This window comes from Rhinolophus ferrumequinum, chromosome 12 (genome assembly GCF_004115265.2).
Source record: "Rhinolophus ferrumequinum isolate MPI-CBG mRhiFer1 chromosome 12, mRhiFer1_v1.p, whole genome shotgun sequence".
Lineage (NCBI taxonomy): Eukaryota > Metazoa > Chordata > Mammalia > Chiroptera > Rhinolophidae > Rhinolophus > Rhinolophus ferrumequinum.
This window is the reverse complement of record NC_046295.1, coordinates 79,024,109-79,042,337: the sequence shown is the minus strand read 5'-3', so window position 1 is coordinate 79,042,337 and position 18,229 is coordinate 79,024,109. Positions and strand designations below refer to the sequence as shown.

Here is an 18,229-nt window from a genome sequence, read left to right as displayed (position 1 = left end):
TCACCACCCTTCCTGCCCCGGGTCCCAACCGCTCAGTAAGCACCAGGGTGGCTCATGTACACAAACGTCTGAGGCTCCCTGGCCCAGGAGCAGCAGAGCTGAGCAGTTCTGCCCTCAGGATTTAAGTCCCCGCTGTGGGAGCTCCCCGGCATGGGTCTCCTCACCTGCAAAACAGGGACAACACAGTCCATGCCTTGCACGGGGCTCGGCTGGAGTCTGGCTCCTGCGAGATGCTGCCTGCACTTCAGCACCTCTTATTATTACGCTGGAAATGGTTTGTAAACTGAAGTTTCAGCCCCCACTGAAAATCCCTTTTACAAATAGTATGACGGGAACCACCGCGGCTGGGCCCACCCCCGTGTGCTAACAAGCGCTTCCTGGCAGAGTAGCCCCAGGAGGTGGCGATCGTGACCCCATTCTATGGAGGGGCCGACTGAGGCCAGGCGTGGCCAGTGCTTTGTCTAAGGGCCGTCAGCAACTCTGATTTCGCTGCCTCCAAAAGCTGCGTGTCCTCTTGGTGCACCGTGCAGTTCAGCGAGCGGGTGATGATTTCCCCATTAACTCGGGGCATGTGGATGTGTACATTTTCTTCAGCTTTAATCATTTGCTGGTTTAAACTGAGAGCATCCCTGTTAGCCAGTGCGGGCCATGCCTGAGTTTCTCGTGTGCCTGTGTCATTGCTGAAACATGGGCAGAACCCGCGAGACCTAACCAAGGAGCCTGCCGATCTTTGCTGCCCAAAGCCCTGCCCCTCCCAGGGGCTGCAGGGCTCCCCCAATGGGGCCTGTGTACAGGACGCTGCTCTAAAGCCCAGGGAGAAACCCGCTGCCAGGAGAAGGCTCGCCCAAACACCCTCCCTGCCCATCTCTGCCTCTCCCCCAGGCGTCAGCCCTCACTGAATCACCTGCTCAGCACGAGAAACTGACAGGGAAACTAAAAGCTTTGCCGGGCCCCTGCTTCTATTGAAGCCGAGAGTCATATTTTGTAAACTGCTGGCACTGTATATTTCTATTTTCCTTCCTTGAACGAGCTATTATCTGGCAGGTGACAGGCTCGGTGTGCTGGCTGGCTGCTCGAGGCCCATGACCTGGCGTTCCGGCCTCATGGTCCTTCAGCCTCCTGGAGCCCGGGCTGGGGAGGAAACAGACCCCCCCACCCTTAGGCAGCAGGCACAGTGGAGAGGCCCCCAGGGGCAGCACGGCACTGAGCTCCAAACCTCAGGACTGCGATGGTGGGAGCTGCGGCCACCAGTACAGAAAGGACACAGAGACCACCAACTGAGCACTCAGCCCCCAACACATGCTGTCCTGAACCTCGCCCCACCACCCACCCAGAAACACAGGTCCCATTACTCTGGTTCACAGAGGAGGAAAGAAGTGCAGAGAGGTTCGGCTGCTCTTCCAGGGGCTGTCAAAACCCAGAATCTGCACCAGAGCTCGGGTCCCAACCACTACCCCCGTCCCGCCCCCACCCTGGGCCCTGGGCTCCCTGCGCAGTGACCACACAGCCCTAGGTGCCTTTCCTGCCAGTCAGCCCTGGTGACGTGGACTGAAGTCATACCCAATCAGGGATCTCTCTCTAGGCTTCAATTTCCCCTTTTATAACAAGGAAAGGACATCCCAGTTTCCCCGCCTTCCCCAGCATTGCTGTGGGGTGTGGGGAGGTGGTGGACGTCGGACGGCTGTGCAAAGTCCAAGGGAGGCTCCCATGAGGTGGTGTCCCAGGGTCCCCACCTGCTGAGTGCAGATTCACCCACCCGGTCTCACGGCCTTGCTGGGATCAGAAGAGATGTTGGGTGAGGGTGTTTTGTAACCTGGAAGGTGCCTTATGAATTTGAGTGATGAGGGCAGGCAGAGTGCTGAGTGCCCTGCTGCAGGCCCCACACTGTGCTGGGAGCTTCCCATGGTTGTCACCACCAGTCCTAGCAGTTGGGCCAAGGAGGCCATGTTAGCCCTGTTTCAAGGCTTGGTTAAGCCCCCCGTCGTGTACCTGGAAAATGGGTGAGTTGGGGTTTGAACCAGCTTTGCCCGACGGACACCAGGTGCTGCCTTCACCTGCACAACAGGGCCTCTTAGTCACTGAGGCTGAAGGCACAGAAAAGGGTGAGGCTGGAGCCACTCTGGCCCCTCCCACTTGAGCCCCCTCCTCCGAGCCCTGGCTCCGATGGGGGCCAGAGCAGAGCAGGAGCTCACCTTGCCGGCAGGTGTGGTGCCACGCTCCCAGCAGAGCCCCTGCCCCCTGTGACCACCCCTGTGCTCCACAGCTTCTCTCCGAGAGCCAAGGCCACATGGCTCACCTGCTGAACTCGGTCAGTGATATCCTGGACGCCCTGCACCGGGACCGGGGGCTGGGCCGGCCCCGAGTCAAGGCTGACCTGCAGAGGGCACCTGCCAGGGGATCGCGGCCCCGCGGCTGCGCCAACGGTGAGTGGGGAGGGGTCGCCTTCCTCCGGTGACCTGGTACCCAGCTTCATTCCTCCATCATCCCCCACCCCCACCCCGCTGACAAGGAAACACTGGGCTGTTTGCAAAGGACTTCCTGCTGCCAGGCAGCCCTGGGAGGCCTACCTGCACCCTCCTCTGAGCCCTCTCCCAGCCCGATGAGGCAGGGCTCCCACCCAGGGAGCAGCAGAGCCACGGTCTGACCCCAAGGCCTGGGCTCTTGAGCTCAAGTGACATTGCCGGGTGGACAGAGAAGTCAGACAGACTCAGGGATGGGCACAGGCCCGCCTCCCTGACGGCCTTCCCTGTCTCAGGCTCTCGACCACGGGACTGTCTGGACGTCCTCCTGAGCGGACAGCAGGAGGACGGCATTTACTCCGTCTTCCCCACACATGACCCCACTGGCTTCCAGGTCTACTGTGATATGCGCACAGATGGCGGCGGCTGGACGGTGAGTCTCCCGGCTCCCTCTCTGCCCTGCAGACCATCAGGGCAGGCCCCAGATGGGGTGACCCAGGCCATGAGCCCCAGGTGCTCTGAGCAGCCTCTCACCAGCCCCCCACCTGGTGCCCTCCGGCCCCCACAAACCAGCCAATAATGTCACCAAAGAACTCCACACCCCCAGAAACCTGCATGGGGCAAATGGAGGTGGTGAGCTGACCCTTGGGGCCCACTCAGGAGCAGACATTGGACCTGTGGCCTGTCCACGGAGACACGTTGTGCCCTGAGCACGAGCCCTGTCAGAACAGCGGTTCCCCGGAGTGTTGGGCGAGGCGAGGTTGAACCGGGGCCCCAGGAACCTGTTGCAGATGTGAGTTCAGGGCCGATGGCTGTGACTGCTGTTATCCAGTGTATGGTGCTTGTGCAGGAGATAAAGAGGGGAGCCTGGCTGCTGGGAGCAAAGACCCTGATGGACTTCCTTGCGCCTCTGGTTCCTGCCTGGGTGCGAAGTGGGAGCAATGAAAGGTTCGAGCTGCCAGTAGAAAGGCAGGGATGGGACTGCAATTGAGCCCCTCTGCCAGAGAGGTGGAGAGCCTGGTGGTTACACCACGGGGGCTGGAGGGGTAAGAGGGGCGCCACCATCCACAGACAGACCTGCATGTGGCTCTCAGTCCTGCTATGGCATCTTCGGTGAGTGACTCAAATTCTCTGAGCCTCAGTCTCCTTGGCTGGGAAATGGGGATACCCACCTGCATGTCTTAGAGGTCTTCACTAAAAGCAAAGAAAGTGGCTGGTTTAAGCAGAAAAGGAATGTACTGGAGGGAGGCCTGAGAAAATAGCTCAGGGCCACGCAGCCAGGAACAGAGCCCCCCAGACCAGGCCTGGGGTTGCCTAGTGAGACCCCCACTGCCCAGGGGTGCTTGAGTGAGATGGGCAGGCAGGGGGCAAGGTGAGTACAGTTGGAGGGCAGAGCCTGTCGTTAGGCACCCGTGTAAAGCAGCTGAGACTCCCCACAGACCCAGAGACAGACATACCTCTAAACCTCTCTTCAAGCTCCAGAGGAAACCTTTTAAATGTACTGGATCTGCCTCTGGGAGCTAAAAGCTCTTTTGTTTTCCAAACTCCGAACATCTGAGTTATGGTGTTTGCCTCTGGGATCCCCTCAGTGAGCACACCAGCACCAGTGTACCAGCCAGAGCCCCAAAATCAGAGTTAACAGTTAGGACAGGCTTAATGAAAGAGCGAGACGAGGGCCTGAGCCATGCGTCTTCCACTCTGGTGAACTTGAAGTCCATCTCCCGGGAAGTCAATCAGGATTTCGGGGAAGGCGTAATTCTTGGGTCCCAGGCTTCCGGGGTGATTAGAGGGGAGCCGATGAGCGAGGCGGCCGCTCAGCCCTCCCACCCAGACACCTGGATCGGGGCCTGGAAGAAAGGCCCGTTTCAGCTGAGAAGTGCTTGTAGCACCAATAAACGTTAATATCCATTTGGGCTTCCGTCAAAAGCAATCTTTTCCCAGATACCTCTGGGCATGTTTCAGGATCACCTCCTTGCCACACAGAATCTCTCAGAAACTCAATTTTTGTTTGGAAGGGAGCTGGCCGCCGCCTCTCTGGACGCCAGTGACATCCATCCTCATTAGGTTCCATGTCCAGACTGCCTCGAGCCTCAACACTGGATGGCTCTCCCTGGTGGACAGGGCGCCGGGGCTGGACACTCCACCCAGAGCCTGCTTCCCACAGAGACTGGACCGGGCGAGTACGGGGCTCAGCAGCCCTGCCCACCTGAGGGGCACTTTATAGTTGATATACCACTGCCTGCCTGGCACAGCGCCAGCACCCCTCCCACCCCTGGACGCTGGCAGAAGGGCAAGAGATTTGTGCAAGGGCACCCAGCAAAGGAGCAGCCGGCCCAGGGCACAGCCTGGCCTCCTGAGGCCCAGCCTCCCCCATGTCTGTGGAACTGACTGTCACAGGACGGCACTCACGGATCCGTGCACTGAACTACTGAGTGCCTACCCCTGGCCAGGGTATTCAGCAGCGATGCCCGGAGCTGGGCTTGTGTGAGGGCTTCAGGGCTGCGGGGACTGGGGGAGCCCGGAGGGGAGCCTCTGATAGCGCCTGGGGCGGCCAAGAGAGGCTTCTGGATGGGGAGGTCCAAGCGCTGGGGGAGGAGGCAAAGGGCGCACACCTGCAGAGGTCCGCAGGGAGATGGTGCGGCTTGTTCTGGGACCGTGGTGGCTCCATTCTGCCGGTGTATGGAGCTCCACGGCCCTATGACAAGGCGGGGGAGGCAGGCAGGGGCTGGGTCGCTTGGGTTGTGTGGGCACACGCGGAGTTGGGCTTTCTCCTAAGGGCACAGGGGTCTCCTAAGGCCCTTGGGGTTTCCCCAGGGAGGGCGTGACCCAGAGACATGGGGCCGAGGGCCATGGTGGGTGTGGGGGACAGTTAGGGAAACGTGAAGTCCTTGGGTCCTGAATTCTTACTGCAGTGGGAATGAGGCCACGCGTGTCTCCTTGGGGAGGGGAGGCCACGGTGGCTGGTGGACACATGCCTCAAGGTGGCCTTTCCGCGGAGGTAGCTGCTGGCCCTGGCTGAGCTCACGCCTCCTCTCCATGCTCACCAAAGGCCACAGTGGCCCCAGTCACGCTGACTGTCAAGGCCACTTCTGAGTGAACCTGACACACGCACCCACTCAGACCCCTGCCCCAGAAAAGGAGGAGGAAGGCAGGAAGGGAGGCTGCACCCTGCTAACCTGTGACCCTGGGCAAGGACCTTCATCACTGGGCCCAGCTTAGTCGTCCTGTCCTTTGCGAGGCTGCCTGACCTCCGGCCCACCCTCCTGCTCCTTTGCAACCATCACAGGTGGAGCTAAGCATCACCTGTCCACGTGTTTCCTGTCTGCCCAGCCGGGAGCGAGCTCCAGAGCAGCCGCTCATCACCTGGTGACGCTGTAGGTCTGGCTCCACCTGGTGCTTGCACACCGTCGGCACTCCCTAAATTCTGGCCGAACAAGTGACTATTGACGGCTTTCAGCCATGTAACTTCACCTCTCTCAGCCTCACTTTTCTCGTCTGTTAAGTGGGGATAAAATAGAGGCCAAGTTTCCTCCCTTGGAAGGTGATGCAGTCCAGCTCACCTCCCCCCACCCTGTGAGACTGGAAAGGTCACATCCCATCTTGGGGCGCCCTCTTCCTCCTCTGGCCAGCAGGGCAGCCTCCCCCCCCCACCCATTGTGCTCAGCCTCCTTGCAGGGCCTGGCAGCCCGGTGGCCAGGCCCAGGGCCCTGTGAGGGTTTTCAGTGGTCAGGAGGGTGCCTGTCTGTCCTGACTGCCCCCACCGAGATCTGCCCCTAGGGGCGCTGTCACCCAGGCCTGACTGCCAAACCCCCGTCTTTGCATAATTATCAGCTGGGGTCTCAGAAATCGGCTCCAGCGCAGGCTCTCCCACCGCAGGGACCTGCAATAGAATCGGCTCTGCTCTGAGCCTCCACTCAGATCCACAGCGCAGCCAACTGCCCCCAACGCCATGAGCCAAGTGGCTGCGACCACCACGCTCTGCCAGGTGTTTGGCTGTCGTGCGGGGTCAGTGGCTCAACTTTGACTCTAATCGCTCAGCTGAGAGAGAAACCCTCCGGTCCCCACCGTGCCCCAGCCCCCTGCCTGAGCTCCCCAGGCGGGGAGGAAAATCCTTCCCTTGCTGGGAAAACATCAAAGGAGCCACCAGGAGCAGAGTCCAGCGGAGGCAGTGGCAGTGGGATTAGGCTCAGGCAGAAATGAGGTGCTCCCCTGCTCTCAGGTGGTGTACCCCCAGCTGGGGATCCCGGACTGTGGAGATGGAGTCCACCAGAGCAGTGGTGGCAGCGGGACGTGCTGTGGCATCAGTGGGCCACCATGTCCAGCTGCTGCCTGGCTGGACACTGGCTCCTGCTGCTCTGGGGAGTCCGTGGCAGTTACAACATCCCCACCTTCCTTTGACTGATCTGCGCCCAGAAAGCCTGCCTCCATCCAGAGCCATTTGGATATTTCAAACTTTTAAGGTGGCTGGGGTAGCGTACGTGAGGCTCAGCTGGTACCTCAGCACTTGATAAATGGCAGCTCCGAGTGGTGTGTGCCAGGCGCGGCTGCCAAGCTGGGGAAGCATGGCGGGGTGCCAGGCCCGGGGGTACCATTTTCAGTCAAAAACAAAGCGGGGGCCCACTTCCTCCTGGGCTTGGCAGCTGCTTCTGAAGTGGAGGGAGGTGATATTAGTCAGACCTACTGTGTGTCGCCTGGCTTTCTCTTACTTCCTTGCATCTTTGCTGCGACCCGGCAGGTTAACAAAGGGGCAGCTGATGGGCCTTTCTATGGAGAGGGAAACTGAGGCTTGGAAGGGTCCGAGAGCCATCCAAGGTCACACGGCCTGTGAAAGGCAGAGCCAGGGCTTGAACTCAGCTTGGCCTTTTCTGGAACCTCTGCTCTTGCCAGCAAGACCAGGGGCCCCCTGGGGCTGCTGCCCAGAGGTGTCCAGACAGGTTTTAAGGAGCAACTGCCTCCCAGGAAAGCAGGCAGAGCCTCCCAAGGGGCCGCCTTTGAAGGGCTGCATCCGCTCACACATTCAAGTTCTTTGTTCTCTAGAAACAAGAATCTGCCTCTGCCACAGTGTTCCTCCCCACCCGCAATCAGAGGCTGGTGGCTGCCACAGCGACACAGCTAACACCAGCCTGCGGATCACTGGTCTCCACAGTGGCTTCATCAGAGTGTAGGAAAAATCCCAGATGGTGCTTCCCGAGGACTCTTCTTAGATGGCAGAGACACCCTCTCCCCATCTCATAGGGTTTGGACCCACCCATTTCCCAAATCTTGGGCCTCAGCAACTCTGATCACCTGCCAAGACCCCACTCAATCAACAGTTCAGCTGAGCACCTCCTCCAGGAGGCCCTCCTGGACCACCTTCCCAAACCCAGTGATGGCTCATCCTCCTCTGAGCTCCCAGCAAATGTAACAACAATCGTTACTGTTATGGAATTCTGTGTGTCAACGAGCACATGTGACTCTCACCGAATCCTTGTGAGCCGGGGCTGTTATACTCCTCATTTTACAGATGAGGAAACGCAGGCAGAAAGATCGAAGGAACGTGCCAGGTTGGGAGCTGCTCTGCCCTGCAACTGCTGGCTTGTGTGTCCATGTCTTCTGGGGCTGTGAGCTTTCTGAGAGCCAGAGTCACCCACCGCTGAGAGCCCCGGGGCACCACATGGGGCCTAGGGCAGCAGCCCTTTCATTTTGCAGAAGACAGATGCCAAGACTTAAATGGTCACACAGCCCATTGGCTGCCATCGGATAGCACTTGGGTGTCCTGGGTGCCAGCCCAGGACGCTGCTTGGGGCTGGATTGGCTCAACTATGGTGAGGGCCAGGTGAGCTCATGGGCATGGAGGAGCAATGTCCACCCCCCTCAGCCCCAGGGCACCTCTCAGTCTGTATTTGTGCAGCGGCAGCACCCCCTCTTCTGGCCCCAGCACCCCAGTCTAGAGGCAGCCCACTCTGCAGAGGTCACCCCTTAGACTAAGGTCACGCCTTAGTCTTCTCATCTGTTAATTGGGAGCATGAACCCCTCCCTCCGGGCCGTGGTGGCCTCGAGGGCTGTGGCTGTCCTTGAAGGCACTGGCCGGTGCTGGGGTGACCACAGAGCCAGGCTGTGGTGCTCAGGACGCTAACTCTGCACTCTTGGCACCATAGCAAAGAAGGAGCAGGTCAGGTGGGGCCTCTGTGAGGAAGGGGCCCTGGTGGGAACCGGACTTCTGGAGCGCGAGACAGACCCCTGGGGCCCGTCTGACAAACGGGACAACAACTACTCTACGTCCCGCCTTCCACCCAAGTGCGGCCCTCTTTCCTTTGAAACGGCCCAGCGCCATCTGCAGAACCATGTGGGCCCTGGCTGCGCTGGCACAGCCGCCCTCAGCGGTACTTGGAAGACGCACCGGGCAGCTGGCTCTTGAGAATCTGCACCAAGGAAACGAGCTCTGTCTGTCTTCCCACTTGTGGCAGCTGCCCAGGAGGCCAGGGTGGCCAGTGTTTCTCCATCAATTCTTGCAGCCGGAACCCAACAGAGATGCCCCAGGAGCTGGACCAATGAATATTTCAGCCTCAGAATTAATAAGTAATTATTTTCTCTACCTTCCCCCCACTTTTTGCCTGAGAGGGATTCATGTTCTGTGCGTGGGCAGAGGCAGGGAAGTGGACACATCGATCCTCTCCTCACGTCCCTCTCCGTAGCTGCCTGGCTGGCTGATCCTTGCTCCGTATTCAAGACCTCCGGCACAGTGATGTCCTGCCATCCAGCGTCCCTGAAGTCCAGCTGGTTTCCAGAAACCTGCAGCCACAGATGCAGTTTGCCCTGGAGCTTTGGAGTGAGAGAAAAGCTCCCCGCACACCTGGAACCTGGGAGGACCAGCAGACGACCTGCGGCCGCCCGGCGAGAGCACGCCTGGAAGTAGCCTGCAGGTTGCACGTTGTAATCAGCTTCAGGGTGAGGCTGGGCTCCGAGTCCGAGATCCTAGCTGGTGCACTCGGTCACTCGGTGTTTGAACCAAGGGATAAGGACAGCCCGTGGCCACGGTCGGCAGCATCAGGCACCAGTCCTCACACTGCAGGGCATGATCCATAGGCAGGTGGAGAAATCAATGTAATGGGCTGTGATCAGCATTAGTTTTTAAGTTGAAGAGAGTGGAATGGAATAGAAGAGGAGAGAAAATATTAGCGCTCATCCGTCTTAGTGACAGGTGTCATGTCAGGGCCTTGTTTCAGATAGAAACACCTGTGACTGGGTGTCACCTTGTAAGTGGCATTTTCCTGAGTCAACGCGTCTAGAGCCTCTTCTGCAAAGCCACTTTATGGAGGTGTCTCGGCCCCTCGAAGATGGGTCGAAATTCATCACCACTCAGGGTAAAGGGCCCACATTGGTAAACAACTGCAGTCAGTGGCTTCTAAGTTGGTGTCACCTCAAACTACTTGGTCGGGAACCTGACTGAAGTGTCCCTTTGCAGGTGGAGGAGACAGGTCGGGAGGCCCTATGGCCCCAGACACGCACTCACCCCCACTGATCTATACCCGGCTGCTCGGGAGGGCACAGGCCTGTGACTGGCACCCAGCCCGGGAGGGCAGTGGGAAAGAGGGGCTGAAGACAGTGGGCTCAGAGGTCAGCTCGTGGCATGAGAGGCCCAGCAAGGAGACAGGAGGACGCCCTGGTCTGTGGCAAAGGCTGGCAGACGCGGGTGTGGACGTGGGAGGTAGGACGGTGGCCTTCAGGTGCCCAGCCCGGCCTTGGGCTGAGGGCATGAGGTAAGGGTCAGACCGCCCACTCTGCTGCCCACGACTGCCTGACCCCTGGCCAGTGTGCAGGCTTCTGTCTGCGGTAATGAGGAGGGGCCCAGGGGCACAGACCTTGGGCCCCGGGGCGGGGGGAGTGGGCGTGAGGAGGACTCTGAGCAGCTGCTGTGGTCGGCTCTCAGCACCAGCTGTTCTTGCCGCTCTGCCTGCCTGTCCCAACGTCTGGGCTTCATGCCCCGCCTGTGCCTAGAAGCCTGGCACCCCCACTTTCTACTTCCTATAATACTAATAGGACAAACAATAACGATGACAATAATAATACCAGCCGCTGTGCCATCGACTCCTTGCTGAGGTCCCGGGAGGCAGGCTTCTCAGTAGGTGACAAAAGCGAGGGGCAGGGTCTTTCCCAGGCCACACACCTGTGGGGCCCTGCATGCTGTCCTTCCTCCTGGGCCACCCTGGAATCCCGCCCCTCAGATCAGTCCTGCTTCCTGCCGGGGGTGGGTCCCCTGAGCCCAGGCCTCCCCCCTGTTCCTCTGCCCAAAGGGCTCTGATAGAGGACCCTGACTCAGTTTCCCCAGCTGGCACCTGGCACAGAGGTGCTCATCAAACATTTGAGTGAATGACAGGAGCCTGGGCAGGCCTCCAGGACAGCTCGGGGAGGAGAGGTGCAGGGCCCAGGTCTGGAAGAAGAGGTGGTGCTGCCGGGCAGGGTAGGGAGGAGAGGAGACCTGTGTCCGGGCCTGCGTCTAGATGCCATCTCCAGTTGGCATTTACTGAGCGCTGCCTGTGTACTGGGCCCTGAGCCTTTTCTCGGTGGACGGCTACAGCCTGTGGAGCAGGCGCTGTTACGATCTCCATTCTACAGAGGAGGAAACTGAAGCTCAGGGGGGTGGACTAACTCGGGCGCTCTGGAGCCCTGGTCCGTGAGCACTGCCCAGCCCACCCCCCTCCCCGGCTCCCTCCCTCCGGCAGAAACAGGCTGCCTTCTCCGGGGAGAGTGGGAGGCCTGAGCTTCTGCCGGGATTAGGCCTTTCCGCAGGCGTGCTCAGGGTCACAATGGGACTGCCATCGATACCTCTCACACCACTCAGATCTTCTGAGCCTGATCGAATTTCCTTGGGCCTTTCTGATGACTCTCACATTTCAGGGCTGAGCCAGGTTTCAGGTCGTGGAGCAAGAAAAAGGGGGTGTCACCTCCCTCCCGCTGCCTGAGGCAGAGCTGCCCAAACACTGGGACCAACGGGTCCCCAGGGACAGACGCGGAGCACCGAGGGGCAGACCCGTACCCGGGCAGTTCCAGGCGACTGAAATCAGGCTGCTTAGTAATGAAACTGGCAGCTCGCTGGTGTCGCAGCCAAACTTCTAACACTTCGGATGGACACGGGTCGGCAGCGAGGGGTGCTGCCTGGGCAAATGAGGAGGAAAAGCCTGTTAAACAGAAAGAGGTGGAAGTGGGGGCGCGCGGAAACAGGACTGTCAGCGGATCTTGTGAATACTCAGGGCAGCTCCGGCCTGGACCAGCGCGTGGTACTTATTTCAAAGCAATTTAACCGGTGGGACTCCCGACTCCCAAACCAGGAATGTTATTAAATGAGGAACAGAGTCCGCTCGGCGGCTCATTGGCTTCCAGGTCACACCCCAGCCGGTTGCGGACTCCCCAGCCTCCCCTGAGACGTGCTGGGGCTCTGCTTTCCCAAGCCCCCACTGATCCTCTGCCGGGGCTTTTTTATGGGGGTGGGGGGGGTGACCGGTGGAGGCGGTTTGAGAGAGGGAGCTTTGGAGACAAAGCGCACGCGTGTGTGTACTGTGTGTGGTCTTGGTTTTTAAAAACTTGAAAATGGGTTTTCGGTTTTGTTTTGACCTTGGAAAGATATCAGGACCCTTACCCACCCCTTGTATTTGACGAGTGGGGAAACTGAGGACCAAGCAGGGATGGGACCAGTCCAGGGTCCCACGGTGAGGCAGAGGTCGGCCTGGAAGCTGGGTTTCCTCCACCCGCCCCAGTGACCATCATTCCTTCTTGAGGGGATGTCCTGGGGGTGTGGGGGCATTTGGTCAGTCCCACCTCAGCTGCTGAGGGAAAGGGGAGGCCAGTGGGCAGGGGAGGGGTGCGCAGGGGGACCAACGTGGGGGCTGGGGGCCTGGGGTGCTTGGCGCCAGCTCTCCATCCTCATCTCCCTTTGCAGGTGTTTCAGCGCAGGGAGGACGGCTCCGTGAACTTCTTCCGAGGCTGGGAGGCCTACCGGGACGGCTTCGGCAAGCTCACGGGGGAGCACTGGTTAGGTGAGAGGCCCTGCCGCCCGCAGGGGTGGCCTGCTCTCCCCCTGTGCGCCCAGACGGGGCGCTGGGGGAGTGGGCCCTTCCCAGATGGATAGATGTCTGTCTGTGTCTCCCATGCCTCAGTCAGCTCTCAGGTTCTGCATCAAAAGGGGATCGGTACATTCAGAGTGAGTGAGGTCCAGGGACAGGTAGACACAGGCAGCACAGCCATTGTGAGGGTCCTGTGGACACGTGGGCTTTTCCTGTCCAGGACGCCCTGCCACCTGGTCACTGTCCTGAGTCCAGGGAGCTGTGGGAAGTGCAGGGCTTAGTTCCACGTACCAGGAGGGCCAGGACAACCTCAAAACCGCCCTGCCCGCAGAGGTCAGCGGTGCTGTGCTCGAGACACAGAGGCACCACTTCCCGGCGGTCCCAGCGCACAGTGCACGCTTCCCACCGCTGGCACAGTCCATGCCTGGAGCACAGTAAGGCTCAAAGAGCTCGGATCCACTTTAGTGTCATTACTAGTATTCACATACTGTTTCTCTTCAAATTCACTCAGTACTTTAAATTGTGAATGTCTTACATAATTTCATTCTAAAGAATAAGTCATGAAAACCACAGATCTGAGGTTCTGTGTGTTGGGGAGGGAGTTGTGGCTTGAGGTGAAATTTGGGATTTTTTTGAGAGAGAATTCACTGTTTAAAGTGCACAATTCGGTGATTGTTTAGCCTATTCACAGAATTATGCCGTCATCGCCGCTATCCAATTCCAGAACATTTTCTGCACCGCCAACTAGAAACCCTGTACCCCTATGAGCAGGCACCCCCATTTGTATTTTACCATATGCTAAACTAAACACACTGTATTGGAAAGACACACGCCAGCATTTGAATGACCTTGCACGCCCCACGGCGCACCTGTCCCACTTCAGCTTCCCCGGCACGGATATCTGGGAGTGTCCCCCAGTGCGGTTAGGAGCGGCTGGGCAGGAGGGAGAGGGGGTGCAAGCAAAGGTGTGACTTGTGGAGAGCACCAAGCCGAGGGCTGAGCGCCAAGGTCTGGGCTCCAGGTGGGGGTCGGGAGGGTCCCAGGTCTGAAAGGACTTTCGGTGGAGCCCTTGGGAGGAGGGAGGCTTGGTCCTGGGCCCGGGGCTAGGTGTGTGCCCACTCCCCTGGGGGTGCAGAGGCACCTGGCTGGTGATTTAAGCTGTCATTTGCTTACTATCCGTCTCCCTGACCTAGGACGCATGAGGGAAGGACCCTCTCTGCTCTGACCTCTGCTGCGTCCTTGGCACTGGCCGCAGGAGAGGCCAGACACCTGTGTGGACTTGACGACCCAGCCCCTACTTACTGCCACCTCCTGTGTGCCCAGCCCGTTTGACATACTTCAGCCTGGGAGGCTAGTGCTGCTGTTGTCCTCCCCTTTTTATGGATGAGGAAACTGAGGCTCAGAAAGGGCGGTCACTTGGTACAAGCGACACAAGTCACAGGCGTGTGTGTGTGTGTGTGTGTGTGTGTGTGTGTGTGTGTGTGTGAGTTGGGGAGGATTCACGTGCTGGAGCCCCACCAAGCTTTGAACTGAGTGAATGAAAGCAGGGGCAGGATAGGGGTCGGGGGAGAGAAGCTTCTAGGTGGGGTGACCCCTCTCCTGCGCCCCCATCCAGGTGGGTGTGTAAAGACAGGGAGAAGGCAGTTAGGTGGGGACCCTGTTCCCGCATCACCACCCACCCCCGTGGAGCAGCGTTGGAGCCTCCACCTCTCCAGGCATCTTAATTGAAATCTATCAGCAGCAATGGAAGGTTCGGGAGGAAACATTTAAGCAGCGCCTTGATTAGCTCCTGGCAGACACAGAGCCCTGACTAGAATGTCAACTTGAGCCCAGCCTACTACTTCCCAGAGCTGTTCCCTCCCTCCGCTTTGCCACATTCCCCTGTCACCTTCTCATCAGTGTTTTGTCTTTTCCTATTGAGTTATGGGAGCTCTTTATATATTAAGGTTATTGATCTTTGTCAGATACACATGATATGTATTTACTGCCAGTCTATCTTTCAGCTTTTTTTTTTTTTTTGGTAAAATTATTGCTTATTTCCTAGAAATTTAAATTTTTTATGTAGTCAGTTCTGCCAGCCTTTTCCTTCTTATCTTCTGGGTTCCAGGCCCTGTTTTCCCCTCCCAGTTTTATGAAAATGTCTCTTATTTTTTAATGCTTTTTTTAGTGTTCTGTGTTAGGTTCAGATCTTTAATCCATCTGGGAGTTCACTGGGGTAACGATATGAGGTTTGGGGTCTAAGTGTCTTTTCTCTCCATTTTAATCTGCTGGCTCCCTCCTTCTCAAGCGCTGTGATTTGAACTGTGATGGATGATGGGGTCAGATCTCAGCTCACCAGCCACAGCCCTGGGGAAGTGGGGGTCGTGAGTATCCTGGCAGATCAAGGGCTGGAGAAGCACAGAGAGCGAAACGGAGGGAAAGAGAGGGAAGAAGGGAGGTGGCATTCATGGGAAGAAGAGTGAGCTGAATCCAGGAGTGACCCTCCCCACCCCGCCCCGCCCTTGGAGCACACTGCCCAGGGGCCCCTCGTGGGCACAGGACGACCCATCAGGATCACAGGACGGCTTAGCCCAAAGGAATGGTGGCTAATGGTGGGCCTTTGGGCATGAGCCGCCATGCAGTGGTGGGGAAAGGAATCTTCCAGCATCCCCCCTGGGCTGGCCTCCCTCTTGCCCTTTTCAGGGATCAGATTGTTTGCCTAGGGCAAGAACTGAGTAAGAGCAAGGAGTTTGGGCAGATCTGCCTGGGTTCAAATCCCAGCTCGGCCACGTACCATCTGTAAGTTGGGCCAGTTACTTAACCTCCCTGTGCCTCATTTTCTCACTTACAAAATAGCGATAATAAGAGAGCCTGCCTCACCGGATTGTGACAGCAGCAGCAAACACCTGGATAACATGTGCAGCGGGCCGGGCACTGCTCTAAGAGCTGCACAGGGATTCTTTCATTAAATTGGACTCGTTCGAATTACACGGGGTCCATTAATCCACGTGAGGCACTCAGAGCAGTGCCTGGCTTCTGTAAGCGCCATCCACGGTGTTTGTCGTCACTGCTGCCCGCTGCCTGCCCTTCAGTTTGTGAAGCCCTCTGGCTCCTCTGTCATGCGGGGTCTCAGCTCCTGCTCCCCACATACGAATGCAGGATATGGTGAGGCCAAAAGGGACACCCACAGACCCATAGACAGGGCAGTTATACCACTATCGTCTCGCTGGCAGCTGTGTTGGAGACACAGAAAGCAGCAGCCACACTACCCGCAACCTGCCGTCCACTTCTCTCTGCCAACCTCACTTTTTAGCTGCAATCCGCCCTGCTAACTGCAATCTGCTCTTGCTAGCTCAGCCACCATGTTCTTGCTAGTCCCCATTTTGCTGCTAGCGTAGCCACGGCAGTTATATTAGTGGCCAATGGCTCACTGGTTACAGCTGACGGCCATCCAATCACAGTTGATGGCCATTTACTACCTGAATGAGCACCTTTCCACATGAGGGCGAGAGCCTGGAAACTGCACTCCTGGCTCTGTCCCTGTACGCCACCCCTCCAGGGTCTCGCCTCACAATCTATGCGACAAGCATCTTCCGCGAGGGGCCCTGTGCGAGGAGCCTGGAGGTGAATGCAATATTCTAGACACAGCTAGTCTCTCTGGACACAGCCAGGGTTTCTCAGGGCACCACCAGTCCTTCTGGGCACAGCCAGTCTCCCTGGGCACAGCCAGGGCTCTCAGGGCACTGCCACTCTCTCTTGGCATAGCCAGACTTCCTGGGCACAGCCAGAGTTTCTCAAGGTACCGCCAGTCATTCTGGGTACAGCCAGGGTTCTCACATATTCTCCACGGCAGCCGGTCGAGACACAAAAGCAACATCCGCCAGCTCCACTACATGGTGGTACGTTCCCAAGCAAACAGTCAAGCGGTCCATTAAATTAGGGATGGAGCCCATTCCCCGTAGTCCACAGTCATTCGCCAGGGCTTTGCGTTAGCCTCACAATGTGTGCCCTCTCTGCAGGGTGAGGGCCTCAGCAAGCACTTCCCAGCCCACAGGGCCGCAACGACCTTCGTTTTCTCCGTTTTCTCCGGCCTATGCTGTTTGGGGAACCGTCCACATCTTCCCACCCCTCCATGGGGGTCCAGCTCTCCAGCAGCTGCTCCTCCTGTTCTTCCTGAGACTGAGAGTTCATACGCACAAACTGCTCCACCGCCCTTCAGAGAGCTTTGGCCGGCGCTGTACCCTGCTCGCTGCGGCATGTGTCATGTGGGGTGTCATGCGGGGTCTCAGCTCCCGCTCCCCACGTAAGAACGCAGGATATGGTGAGGCCAAAAAGGAACACCCACGGAGCCATAGATAGGGGAGTCATTCCACTATAGTCTCGCTGGAGGCTGGGTTGGAGACACAGGAAGCAGGAGCCACACTACCCGCAACCTGCCGTCCACTTCTCTCTGCCAACCAACCTCACTTGCTAGCAGCAATCCACCATCCTCTTGCTAGCCCCCATCTGCTGCTAGCATAGCCACGGCAGTTATATTAGGGGCCAATGGCTCACTGGTTACAGCTGACGGCCAACTAGCCACAGCTGATGGCCATCCAATCACAGTTGATGGCCATTTACTACCTGAGCCAGCACCTTTCCACGTGAGGGCGAGAGCCTGGAAACTGCCCTCCTGGCTCTGTCCCCACACCCTCGCATCAGCGCCCTGAGGCCCAATCCACAGGTGCGCCAGCTGGGCCCAGATAGGGAAGAGGCTTGCTCTGAAAGTCCAGCTAGGGAGTGGAGCCCCGGCAGGGAGACGAGAGCCGTATGCTCTAACAGCCTGGTCCTCGCGGGGTCCTCGGTGAGGAAGCCGCGGATGCAGGGACATGCTGGGCCTGGACCATGGGGCCGAGGCCCCCCCATCTGGATGGGGAAGGGCCCAACATCAGTATGCACAAGCTGACCCACCCGGTGGGGGAGGGGTGGGGGGAGCGCAGGAAAGGCAGGCAGGAGGGAGAGACTGATGAAAGTCACTCGATGCTGATAACTTGTAAGGCGTTTAATTAAATGGCCTCTTCATCAAGAGGTAATCAGAACGGCAGGGAAGCACCTTGAGTGAGTGTGTGTGTGGGGGTGTCAGGGGGAGAGGGTGGCCCGGCATGAGACCCCAGGATGGGCACAGCGGAGCCGAGGACGAGAGAGAGAGAGAGAGAGAGAGAGAGAGAGAGAGAGAGAGAGAGAGAGAGAGAGAGAGAGAGGAGGTGGGTTGGGTGTTGTGGGGGGGGCGTGGGGGCGTGAGGGGTGCAGAGTCAGGCCCTGGAGGCAGACACCACCTTTGCCTCTCGCCCATTTATTGAGCACCTGTTGTGTACTGAGCCGCACCTCATATACTTGGGGTTGTTGTCCCTTTCTGTCACCAACCATATGAACTTCACTCTTATTTCTCCCTATTTCTCTCTGTGGGGTCACCTTCTAAGTCCCCCAACTCCCCCTGCATTCTCTCCCCCATCCAGGGCTCAAAAGGCTCCATGCGCTGACCACGCAGACGGCCTATGAGCTGCACGTGGACCTGGAGGATTTTGACAACGGCACGGCCTACGCCCACTACGCGAGCTTCGGCGTGGGCTTGTTCTCCGTGGACCCCGAAGAGGACGGGTACCCGCTCACAGTGGCCGACTACTCGGGCACTGCAGGTGGGGCTCCAGGCTGCAGCGGGGGGAGGGGGCGGCCCAGCAGTCTCCTCACCTGGGAGGGCAAAGGCCCTGCCAG

At 58.5% G+C, this 18,229-nt stretch overlaps 1 protein-coding gene across 2 annotated transcripts in view; it reads left to right on the top strand.

Annotated features, from left to right (window-relative positions):
• The window catches only part of FIBCD1 (fibrinogen C domain containing 1), a 34,154-nt gene that overhangs the window by 12,038 nt on the left and 3,887 nt on the right, over nucleotides 1–18,229 (top strand). For both annotated transcript variants that reach the window (XM_033124153.1, XM_033124152.1), the window contains 4 exons: nucleotides 2,264–2,423; nucleotides 2,756–2,892; nucleotides 12,376–12,472; nucleotides 17,974–18,153. In XM_033124153.1, coding sequence (XP_032980044.1) covers nucleotides 2,264–2,423; nucleotides 2,756–2,892; nucleotides 12,376–12,472; nucleotides 17,974–18,153 — 574 coding nt within the window. The remainder of the gene's footprint in view (nucleotides 1–2,263; nucleotides 2,424–2,755; nucleotides 2,893–12,375; nucleotides 12,473–17,973; nucleotides 18,154–18,229) is intronic.